This window comes from Littorina saxatilis, unplaced genomic scaffold, assembly GCF_037325665.1.
Source record: "Littorina saxatilis isolate snail1 unplaced genomic scaffold, US_GU_Lsax_2.0 scaffold_405, whole genome shotgun sequence".
NCBI classification, from domain to species: domain Eukaryota; kingdom Metazoa; phylum Mollusca; class Gastropoda; order Littorinimorpha; family Littorinidae; genus Littorina; species Littorina saxatilis.
Genome location: NW_027129429.1, coordinates 45,001 through 57,500, shown reverse-complemented (window position 1 = coordinate 57,500; position 12,500 = coordinate 45,001). Strand labels below are relative to the sequence as shown.

The 12,500-nt window shown below is 48.4% G+C and overlaps 1 protein-coding gene across 2 annotated transcripts in view; it reads right to left on the bottom strand.

Annotated features, from left to right (window-relative positions):
* Window positions 1–9,692: 9,692 nt before the first annotated feature.
* LOC138957697 (uncharacterized) overlaps window positions 9,693–12,500 on the bottom strand; it is a 24,812-nt gene continuing 22,004 nt past the window's right edge. For both annotated transcript variants that reach the window (XM_070328758.1, XM_070328759.1), the window contains 2 exons: window positions 11,775–12,139; window positions 9,693–10,880 (listed from right to left, as the gene is read on the bottom strand). In XM_070328758.1, coding sequence (XP_070184859.1) covers window positions 10,465–10,880; window positions 11,775–12,139 — 781 coding nt within the window. In that variant the 3' untranslated portion in view covers window positions 9,693–10,464. The remainder of the gene's footprint in view (window positions 10,881–11,774; window positions 12,140–12,500) is intronic.

The window sequence follows — 12,500 nt, the reverse complement described above, 5'->3', positions numbered from 1 at the left end:
GACGGTTTTTCGCTGACAGCGCACACGGGATTTTCAGGGATTGAGTTTCTCGTGTCTTTTTTCTGCTGGGGAGGCAAAATTGTGTATAGCTGGACTGGTTTTTTGTGACAAGGTCAGTCACGTGTATTTGGCTAGGTGGTCTGTCAGAGACTCAAGGACGGCGCACTTGACACCCAGCGGCAGAAGGGGAAGGATCTAATACAGTTTCTAGAGTATGATGGTTTTTCACCGAATATTATATTCGGCACTCTAGGGGAACTTCCACTGCCACATGTTTTGCTGAGGACAAGTCGTCAACATTCCTTCGTCGGCGATGGCTTTCGCATAAGGATTCGACAAGGGGTTCTGGAGGTTTTTGGTCACTGTTGACGAACAGAGGCTGTTCCAGGGAGGAAGCGGATTTTTGCTTCCATGAGAGTACAATCATAGGCTTTTGAGGTAATAAATCATTATTTAACGCTGTTGATGAGTCTGTGTTGTGGAATGAAATACTCTCTGTTGTTCTTTCCAGGTTAGCGCATAATTTACTCTCTGTGACGCTAAAATACTAATCTGTATATGGTTTTTGCAGATAGGGAGAGAAGGACGGAAAATGGCTGTTTTGTTGTTGTAAAAAGTCCGTTTTGTGCAGGCCCACGTGCTCGATGAGATATTTAAAGATGACATGTTTTAAGGTGGTGGGTGAGGGGTAGCTGACATGTTTAGTGCACCGATGCTTTCTGTTTGCAGCCTTCGTTCGTTTCTGTCGGTTTCCTGTAACCGCTGCACGGCTGCCTTTTGACGGGGCACTGCTAGCTGCAGACGTTGGAGCTGGGACCTGAGGAAGCTACGCTAACCGGCTAACCAGCAGACCGGCTAACCAGCAGACCGGCTAACCAGCGAACCGGCTAACCAGCAACCCGGCTAACCAGCAACCCGGCTAACCAGCATACCGGCTAACCAGCATACAGAAAGAAAGCTAAGTGCACCATGTCGTACGCACCCCGTTGACCACCGTTGTCTTTTCGTATCTATGATTTCATTGGAGTAGTGACAACGTGAGGTGGTGACACTTGCATGAACTAGAGCTTTTGAACAGAACATTCTCATTTTGACTGTATTTACACGGGTTCAGCGTGTTACTATAATTTTCTATATACTACTGGCATTTTGTCAGTGACCACGGGTTTTTTACGTGTTGAGAACGTAAAAGGAACATATTTTGAGTGAAGGCTCGAGGGAGGTGGCGAGTTTATACATAAACAGGCGTCTGAAACTTATACTTTTGTTGACTCTATTTAATTGTATGACTGCGAGAGTGGATCGTGGTGTGGTTAGTTAATTAGTAGTAATTAACCGGTTCATAATCACCTTAAGTGATATATTGAAACGTGACACATGGGGGCCAAGCCGGGATTTACTCAGTTAATTTCCAACTGATAAAGACCCACCAATTAAGGATAACTAAGAGCAGATAATCTCGTCAGTGCTCGACTTATTTTCTGCTTGGTGCTACCCTTTTTTGTATAGTTTTGATCATATACCACACCTTAAGCGATTCACATCTTGCAGGAAATGTAAATTGTAATTTGTGAGTTATTGTATGCGCTAACTGTGATTACTTCCCTTTCCTTTGTTTGTGAATCTTTGTTGTTGTACGTTCAGAGTTTTCCGTTGCAGAGAGCTGAGCAGGGTTAGCGGATTTGTTATTCGTTTTACTCAGTTTTCTCTACATTGTTGTTTCGCATTCTGTAACAGGTTACATTTCTACCGTCTTGTTTTACTTGGATTTTTCTCCATATTTTGACTTTGTTGGAATTTTGGGGGGGAAGGGTCCGAGGACTTCTGTCCTAACCTAGGCTGTGGGAAACACTCTGTTTCACCGCAAAAAGCAGCCGATAAAGTAGGCCACGGCTGTGGGAAACACTTTGTTTCACCGCAAAAAGCAGCCATAAAGTAGGCTACGCGTTTTGTTCTACACCGTTTGGATTTTTCTTCTGCATTTTCCGGTTGCTGGATTTTTGTATCCATTTCATCACCGCGTATTCTAGCTATAGCTGCGTTAGACTTACTTTTGTGATAAAGCTTTGCTAAACTAACCATGGCTACAGGGGGATCTCCTACGAAGAGACTGGGATTCGAAACTCCTGGCAGCGAGGAACCGACCGAGCGAGGCGCACGCGTTAAAGCCCGAAGCGTTCTAAAACGTTTAGAGGTAGAACGGAAGGAAGAATTGGAGCGACAGATAAGAAAAGAAGAACGTGACAGACAGGACAAGAAGGACGAACTTGACAGACAAGAAAGGGAACGACAGGCAGAACGAGACAGACAGGAAAGGAAAGACGAACGTGACAGACAAGACAAGAAAGACGAGCTTGACAGACAAGAGCGACAGGCCGAACTTGACAGACAAGAAAGAGAGCGTGACAGACAAGAACGGAAAGAGAAGGAACAGGCGGATCGCGATCTCCAGCTAGAACTAGCTAGGCTACAGGCCGAGAAGGGTACGCTTACTCAGGCTAGCGCGCCGACATTTGTTGCCGACCGTACGAGACTGCCGACGTTCGACGATGACAAGGACGAGCTCGACGACTTTTTACGCCGGTTTGAGCGCATTGCATCTGACCAGAAGTGGGAAGAGGCCACGTGGGCTAGCCGCCTTAGCACCTGCTTGAAAGGACGCGCATTGCAGCTCTACAACGCTTTGGAGGACGACGAGGCGAGAAACTATCAGGCACTAAGGAAGGCGTTACTCCAGCGCTTCAACCTGACTGCGGAAGCCTACAGACGACGTCTGCGTAACAGCAAGAGACTGAGCGGCGAGCTGAGTCATCAGTTTGTGGCACGCCTTAATCTCTACCTGCGGCGCTGGGTGGAGATGGCCGAGAAGAACTGGACCGTCGACGACCTTGCCGACCTCATAGTCATGGAACAACTGATGTCCAGCCTGCGACCTGAGGTGGTGACCTTCGTGCAGGAGCACCAGCCTAAGACTACTCAGGAGGCAGCCGACTGGATCAGAGTACACGAGGACGCCCAGGCGATCTCTGGCAAATCTTCAGGCTCACGGCCAGGAAAATCGGGAAATTCGGGTTCTTCAGGACCCAAGGACGGGAAGGACGATCAGGGACACAAGGGATCGAGTTCCAGATCTGACATCCAGTGTTACTACTGCAACAAGCGGGGCCACGTGAAGAAGGACTGCCACAAGAGACAGGCTGACCAGAAGGGCGTTCACTTCGTTGGCAGTGAGGAGTTCAGGGACGTCACGAGCTCATGCACCATTCCACAACTCTGCGTTCCGTGCTCCAGGAAACATTTCCAGCCCCACTGCAACGTCTACGTTAACGGAGTGAAGGGCGAAGGTCTGCGGGACACAGGGGCAGACATGATAGTGGTTCGGGCGAGTCTGGTTCCAGCTATGGCCTACACAGGAGACAGCATCAGGGTGAGAATGGCCGAGGCATCTCACGCTTACGATTTGAACACGGCAGTGATCAAGGTCGTAACACCGTTGTTCACGGGGACCATTGTGGCCGTCGTCATGGACGATCCTCCATGCGACTTGCTCATTGGAAACCGGGTTCAGTTTGTGGACGGCGTCACCAGGGAGGTTCCCGTTTACCGGTCTCCCGACGTCATTTCAGTGCTCACGCGGGCACAGGCGGAGCGAGAGGACAAACCTCTCAAACCCCTACCTGCTGCACGAGCTGCCCTGGGGAACGTGACCCCCGCGCTTCTCGCGAAGGCTCAGGATTCTGACCCGACCTTAGCTACTCCTCGGGAGCACGCGAAGTCGGGGAAGGTGAAGCTGAGCGGGAAGCATGGGAGGTCAAGGTTCCTCAGGGACAAGAAGTTGCTCTACCGGGAGTTCAGCAACCAAGAAGGTACATTCAAACAGGTTGTCGTGCCTCGCGAGTTTCGCGAGGGTGTCATGGCAACGGCACACGACTCGATTCTGGGAGGTCATCTTGGTACCAAGAAGACCACGGATCGTGTCTGGCGCCACTTTTACTGGCCAGGCATCTGCACGGATGTCCGACGTTTCTGTGCGTCCTGCGATAAGTGCCAGAAGGTGGTTGCCAAAGGAAGGGTGAAGAAGGTCCCCTTAGAGAAGATGCCGCTCATTGACGAACCCTTTCGTCGGGTGGCAGTGGACATCATCGGGCCCATCTTGCCTGCGTCTGAGGACGGAAACAGATACATTTTGACCATGGTGGACTACGCTACTCGATACCCAGAGGCGATCCCTCTGAAATCGATTGAAGCCACGCGAGTAGCTGAGGCTCTGGTTACTATGTGGTCCCGGCTGGGAATTCCATCAGAGGTACTCACCGACAGAGGCACGCAGTTCACGGGAGGAGTGATGGCGGAGGCAGCACGACTGCTATCACTGGAGCAGCACTTCACCACTCCTTACCATGCTCAGTGCAACGGACTGGTGGAAAGGTTCAATGGCACCTTGAAGACCATGCTGAGGAAACTAGCTCAGGAGAAACCACGCACGTGGGACAGGTACATCCCAGCATTGCTTTTTGCATACCGCGAGGTTCCTCAGGAGAGCTTGGGCTTTTCCCCATTTGAGTTGTTGTACGGCAGACAGGTACGCGGTCCCATGGCTATCCTGCGTCAGGCTTGGACGGACGAAGAAGCTGACGAGGAGGTGCAGACGACAGCGACCTACATAGTAGAACTCAGGAACAGGATTGAAGAGACCTGCAAACTGGCTCAAGAGAACCTGGGAAGAGCAGCACAGCGTTATGCGCGAGGATTCGACCGCAAGGCACGGCCGCGCAGCTTCAAGATTGGAGAACGGGTGTTGCTACTTCTACCTGTCAAACACAACAAGCTACAACTGCAGTGGCAAGGACCTTTTGAGGTGACAGCGAGGGTGGGCCAGAACGACTACAGGATCATGATGCACGGGAAAGCACGCCTGTACCACGCCAACCTGCTGCGCGCCTACATAGAGAGGACTGCCTACGGGGAGAAGAACAAAGACCAGAAGAACAAAGACAAGAAGACAGAGAAGGTTGCAGTTATCAGGGGTGAAACGAGGGGTTGCTCGTTCTTGAGGACGACCTTTCTGTCTGGAAACAGACCATCAACCTCTGCAATATCTTCAGGTTGCAAGGTTGGCAAACGCCAGACTTATGCGCTGGGCGTTGATTCTCCAACCGTACCAATTCACGGTACGCGTCATTCCGGGCGCCAACAATGTTGGAGCTGACTTTCTCTCTCGGGCTGTAGAGGAGAACATGACTGTGAGCGAAACCGAGGTTTCGTCTTGAAGAGGGGAGGTGTGTCACGATCGGGTGACAGAGACCAAGAAAGTGTCACTCAGTGGAGTGCCTGTTCTTGGTCGATTATGATAGAAAGCGCCTGTACGTGATATTGGGCTACAGCAGAGTTTGCTGACAGTGCTCAACTAGCACGGATGTTTCGTAGCGCACGAGTTTCACAGTGGGGGTTTCTGCTGTCATAGGGCTGACGGTTTTTCGCTGACAGCGCGCACGGGATTTTCAGGGATTGAGTTTCCCGTGTCTTTTTTCTGCTTGGGGAGGCAAAATTGTGTATAGCTGGACTGGTTTTGTGACAAGGTCAGTCACGTGTTATTGGCTAGGTTGTCTGAGAGAGACACAAGGGCGGCGCACTTGACACCCAGCGGCAGAAGGGGAAGGATCTAATACAGTTTCTAGAGTATGATGGTTTTTCACCGAATATTATATTCGGCACTCTAGGGGAACTTCCACTGCTACATGTTTTGCTGAGGACAAGTCGTCAACATTCCTTCGTCGGCGATGGCTTTCGCATAAGGATTCGACAAGGGGTTCTGGAGGTTTTTGGTCACTGTTGACGAACAGAGGCTGTTCCAGGGAGGAAGCGGATTTTTGCTTCCATGAGAGTACAATCATAGGCTTTTGAGGTAATAAATCATTATTTAACGCTGTTGATGAGTCTGTGTTGTGGAATGAAATACTCTCTGTTGTTCTTTCCAGGTTAGCGCATAATTTACTCTCTGTGACGCTAAAATACTAATCTGTATATGGTTTTTGCAGATAGGGAGAGAAGGACGGAAAATGGCTGTTTTGTTGTTGTAAAAAGTCCGTTTTGTGCAGGCCCACGTGCTCGATGAGATATTTAAAGATGACATGTTTTAAGGTGGTGGGTGAGGGGTAGCTGACATGTTTAGTGCACCGATGCTTTCTGTTTGCAGCCTTCGTTCGTTTCTGTCGGTTTCCTGTAACCGCTGCACGGCTGCCTTTTGACGGGGCACTGCTAGCTGCAGACGTTGGAGCTGGGACCTGAGGAAGCTACGCTAACCGGCTAACCAGCAGACCGGCTAACCAGCAGACCGGCTAACCAGCGAACCGGCTAACCAGCAACCCGGCTAACCAGCAACCCGGCTAACCAGCATACCGGCTAACCAGCATACAGAAAGAAAGCTAAGTGCACCATGTCGTACGCACCCCGTTGACCACCGTTGTCTTTTCTTATCTGTGATTTCATTGGAGTAGTGACAACGTGGGGTGTTGACACCTGCATGAACTAGAGCTTTTGAACAGAACATTCTCATTTTGACTGTATTTACACGGGTTCAGCGTGTTACTATAATTTTCTATATACTACTGGCATTTTGTCAGTGACCACGGGTTTTTTACGTGTTGAGAACGTAAAAGGAACATATTTTGAGTGAAAGCTCGAGGGAGGTGGCGAGTTTATACATAAACAGGCGTCTGAAACTTATACTTTTGTTGACTCTATTTAATTGTATGACTGCGAGAGTGGATCGTGGTGTGGTTAGTTAATTAGTAGTAATTAACCGGTTCATAATCACCTTAAGTGATATATTGAAACGTGACAATATATCACTTAAGGTGATTATGAACCGGTTAATTACTACTAATTAACTAACCACACCACGATCCACTCTCGCAGTCATACAATTAAATAGAGTCAACAAAAGTATAAGTTTCAGACGCCTGTTTATGTATAAACTCGCCACCTCCCTCGAGCCTTCACTCAAAATATGTTCCTTTTACGTTCTCAACACGTAAAAAACCCGTGATCACTGACAAAATGCCAGTAGTATATAGAAAATTATAGTAACACGCTGATCCCGTGTAAATACAGTCAAATGAGAATGTTCTGTTCAAAAAGCTCTAGTTCATGCAGGGGTCACACACCCCACGTTGTCACTACTCCAATGAAATCACAGATAAGAAAAGACAACGGTGGTCAACGGGGTGCGTAAGACACGGTGCACTTAGCTTTCTTTCTGTATGCTGGTTAGCCGGTATGCTGGTTAGCCGGGTTGCTGGTTAGCCGGTTTGCTGGTTAGCCGGTTCGCTGGTTAGCCGGTCTGCTGGTTAGCCGGTTATACGTTAGCGTAGCTTCCTCAGGTCCCAGCTCCAACGTCTGCAGCTAGCAGTGTCCCGCCAAAGGCAGCCGTGCAGCGGTTACAGGAAAACGAAACGAAGGCTGCAAACAGAAAGCATCGGTGCACTAAACATGTCTGCTACCCCTCACCCACCACCTTAAAACATGTCATCTTTAAATATCTCATCGAGCACGTGGGCCTGCACAAAACGGACTTTTTACAACAACAAAACAGTCATTTTCCGTCCTTCTCTCCCTATCTGCAAAAACCATATACAGATTAGTATTTTAGCGTCACAGAGAGTAAATTATGCGCTAACCTGGAAAGAACAACAGAGAGTATTTCATTCCACAAACACAGACTCATCAACAGCGTTAAATAATGATTTATTACCTCAAAAGCCTATGATTGTACTCTCAATGGAAGCAAAATCCGCTTCCTCCCTGGAACAGCCTCTGTTCGTCAACAGTGACCAAAAACCTCCAGAACCCCTTGTCGAATCCTTATGCGAAAGCCATCGCCGACGAAGGAATGTTGACGACTTGTCCTCAGCAAAACAGGTGCAGTGAGAAAGTAATAACTGGTGGAAGCTCCCCTAGAGTGCCGAATACAATATTCGGTGAAAAACCATCATACTCTAGAAACTGTGTATTAGATCCTTCCCCTTCTGCCGCTGGGTGTCAAGTGCGCCGTCCTTGTGTCTCTGTCAGACAACCTAGCCAATAACACGTGACTGACCTTGTCACAAAACCAGTCCAGCTATACACAATTCTGCCTCCCAAGCAGAAAAAAGACACGAGAAACTTAATCCCTGAAAATCCCGTGCGCGCTGTCAGCGAAAAACCGTCAGCCCTATGACAGCAAAAAACCCCACTGTGAAACTCGTGCGCTACGAAACATCCGTGCTCGTTGAGCACTGTCAGCAAACTCTGCTGTAGCCCAATATCACGTACAGGCGCTTTCTATCATAATCGACCAAGAACAGGCACTCTACCGAGTGACACTTTCTTGGTCTCTGTCACCCGATCGTGACACACCTCCCCTCTTCAAGCTTTACATTGATATATACTATGCCGTGACTTGTGTATGTCATGAACATGTACCACTTGTTTGAAATCAAAGGCAGATTTCTCAATCATTATTACACGAACTGGGGGGGGGGGGGGGGTGGAGGGGGGGTCATAGTTGTGATAGTTGTGGTAGGGGTACATTAGTTGAGGGTTGAGGGTGCGAGGGAGCATGCCCCCCCCCCCCCTCCACTCCTGAAACATCCCCCCCCACTCCTGAAAACATTAGGTTAAAATATGTGAAATCTGGCGCATTCTGGGAGCATTTGTCATGAGTTTATTTTTTTAACCCTTGGAGGAGGTACTTGGTCAACAGGAACCGCCCCCCCCCTCTTCCCCCCTCCCCCCTCCCCCCTTGGATCCGGCCCGGCACACATTAGACGCGTTCCACACCTATAAACTGTTAAATGTTCCCAATATACTTTGTTCCCGCGTTAAACACAGGATCAACAATAGATATAATGAATACAGGTTAAGCTGTTTGATATATAGATATTTCTTTGTTTCGAATTTTTGTTTCTTCCCAAAATTAATCGACTTTAAGCGTCACATTAAGAGTTTACCACCACCCTGCGCCCCACCCCCTTCTTACCAATGTGTAACAAAGGTGTAACAGACTAACGGTGTTATGTGCATCATAACGGCTGTTCGGACAGACGCACATTTTTTTGAGAGGATAACTGTAGCGAATGCAAATGTTTATGAGCGCTCATCTTATTTTTTTCAGAACTGAGGTGGTCCAAATAAGCAACAATTCATATAACCAGTCTATCCCTCTAGCAGTTGAGAGAGAGAGAGAGAGAGAGAGAGAGAGAGAGAGAGAGAGAGAGAGAGAGAGAGAGAGAGAGAGAGAGAGAGAGAGAGAGAGAGAGAGAGAGAGAGAGAGAGAGAGAGAGAGAGAGAGAATGAGAGAGAGAGAGATTAAGCGAGAAGGGGATGGAGCGAAATGAAGGCAAAGAAAAGAAGAGCAAAACAATTCTCTTTTTTTAACGAGAGATGCGTACAATACACACACACACACACACACACACACACACACACAAACATCCACACACACACACACACACACACACACACACACACACACACACACATACACACACACACACGCACAGACACAATTTTTACACACACACACACACACACACACACACACACACACACACACACACACACATATACACACACACACACACACATACAAACACATCAAAGCACCCACACATGCTCGCGCAGATGAACTGTCGAAAATGAAGAAAACAAGATTTTAAATTCATCATACGTAGAATGTATTAATCGACTGAAAATGCATTTCACAGAAATGGTACACAGCTCTGGAGATATACTATTTCACACACAAACAAAACTGCACTATATTTTATGTGTTGCTATGCAACCGGAAGAGTTTTGACACTGGATTGATATCACAGTATTTGTTGTTTTTCAGTAAAATATCCAAAAACAGTTCTCTGCGGTAGACGTATGGTATCAAAATGATATTTCCTCTCTCTCTCTCTCTCTCTCTCTCTCTCTCTCTCTCTCTCTCTCTCTTTTGTTTAGTATGTTCATTCCACTGTCCCTAGAACATTTACTGTCTGTCCGTGACGTCATTTCTTGATGACGATAAACTTTGTAAATGAAATCATGCGCTTGTCAGTGAAGAACAAGCGATGTGTTGAGTGAATTAATTTTATTCTCCGTATTTTAAAACGATAAAAATGTCACTCGGGTTGTTGTTGTCGGTGTCGGTGGTGATGGTGGCGGATGATGGTGGATGTCGTGGTAGAGGATGATGTTGTCGTCGTAGTTGTCAGAGAGCGGCAGGTTGTAAGGACAGGTATTGCTGAGTTTCAGTAAATTGATTTAATAAAATGTTGAATTTCAGTTCAACGGTTGTTGTTGTTGTTGTTGTTGTTGTTGTTGTTGTTGTTGTTGTTGTTGTTAGACATCGCTGGACGTTGCGGGATGTATAGTCGAGACAGGTGGTGGTGGTGGCGGTGACGAGATGTGGGTGTCACTCAGTGTCGCTGTCGCTGTCTATGTCCTAACATCCTTCACCCAGATCACCTGGGCCGTGGACCGCGACATGGATCTCAGGCGGCCGGTAATGTCAGCATTAATAACACCATACACACGGTCCAGGTAGACGACGACGTGTCTCTCCAAGCCCCATACTGTGTTCTGATTGGCCACCGTCACCGCCTCGTCTCGACCCCTACCTGCCGCTCTCTGTGTGGGACCTGACGTCATTTCAGCCAGTTGTCTAACGGCCTCTGTGTCGTTATGAGCCACCTTACGGGTGGGGACGCCGCGTGACTCGAGGCCCCGGATGAAGGGTGCTGGTGACCGCCAGGCATCATCCGGTGTGTCTGTGTCACACTTCATGTCACCCAGCACAAAGACGTCGCTGAAGGTGAGGCCGCCCTGCCCGTGGGGAGCGTTGTCTTGGCAACCTGAAACATCACACACACCGTCAACATTACATCGTCGTTGTGTAAGACACATCCACACCGATTGCAACAACAACAACAACACCAACAACATCAACAGCAACGACGACGACACCATCACCAGCAACGACAACCACGACACAAACAACAACGATGACCTATGTCTAACTTCCGCACCAACACCGGCTACAGCAACACGTGAACAGAGACTACAACTACATCAGCAGCACCACAACCACCTGGAAATAAGAAAAACAATTTTATATTATTCAGTGTTCCACACCTCACCTTGGCAGACTTGTGACGATATTATGTAACGACGTCACAGTAAATGACGTAAATACCAACATTCCTTGCAAGTTTAATGACGTCATTGAAATGTTGTACACCAACCTGACTGACACTTACTGCATTGCGAGAGAGAGAGAGAGAGAGAGAGAGAGAGAGAGAGAGAGAGAGAGAGAGAGAGAGAGAGAGAGAGAGAGAGAGAGAGAAAGAGAGAGAGAGAGAAAGAGAGAGAGAGAGATGTACAGACAGACAAACAGAGTGACAGACACAGACAGGCGGAGAGACCGACATACAGACAGACATACATACAGACAAAGACAGGCAGACAGACAGGCGGACAGACAGACAGATAGACAGGCGGACAGACAGACAGACAGACAGACGGACAGACAGACAGACAGACAGACAGGCGGACAGACAGGCAGACAGACAGGCGGACAGACAGACAGACAGACAGACAGGCGGACAGACAGACAGACAGACAGACAGACAGACAGACAGACAGACAGACAGACAGACAGACAGGCGGACAGACAGACAGACAGACAGACAGACAGACAGACAGACAGACAGACAGACAGACAGACAGACAGACAGAGGTGTACTGACCGACACGAAGATCTCGCAGCATGTCTGCCACCAGCTCCGCGCACCGTGCACACCGCCATGGATAGTGACCCTCATGTCCCTGTCTGTCACCGCGGTACCTATCATAGTGACCAACCGTCAGGACAGGTGGGCCGTCGCACGGTGCGGACACTGGCGGCCTGGTGTAGGCCGGGACCGTTCCATCCTTCATATCGTTAGCCTGCTCCACCTCTCTCACCACAGCAGGTGGACTTCTCAGGGGCTGCGTCAGGTAGCGGACGTGACGCTTCATGTCGGCAGGTACACGTAGCTTAACGCCAGCTGCCCACAGGGTGAACCTGACGTGTCGTTGTTTTAACGCCCGGTAGATCTCTGCGATGACGTCACTGTAACAGAACAGACAGGTGTGTCAGTGTTTATAAACAAAACAGACAGGTGTGTTATAGTTATCACACAACTATTGTTTTAACGCAGTGTAGATCTTCGTGATGACGTCACAGCAACAGAACGGACAGGTGTGTCAGTGCATGATTACACCTGAAATTACGAAACTGATTAAAACAAAACAAAAACGCCTGGCAAAAAGGAAGTCACAAAGATTGCTGTTCAGGATAAGAATCACAGTGAACCTGAAATAAAATGACGCAATGATTAATAATGACGTAAACAGAATGACGTTATTTCGCTCCACTCTTCGTTACCTTGACCAAGTTTTTCCAATGGCAGACAAAGAAAGGGTGGCGCCTG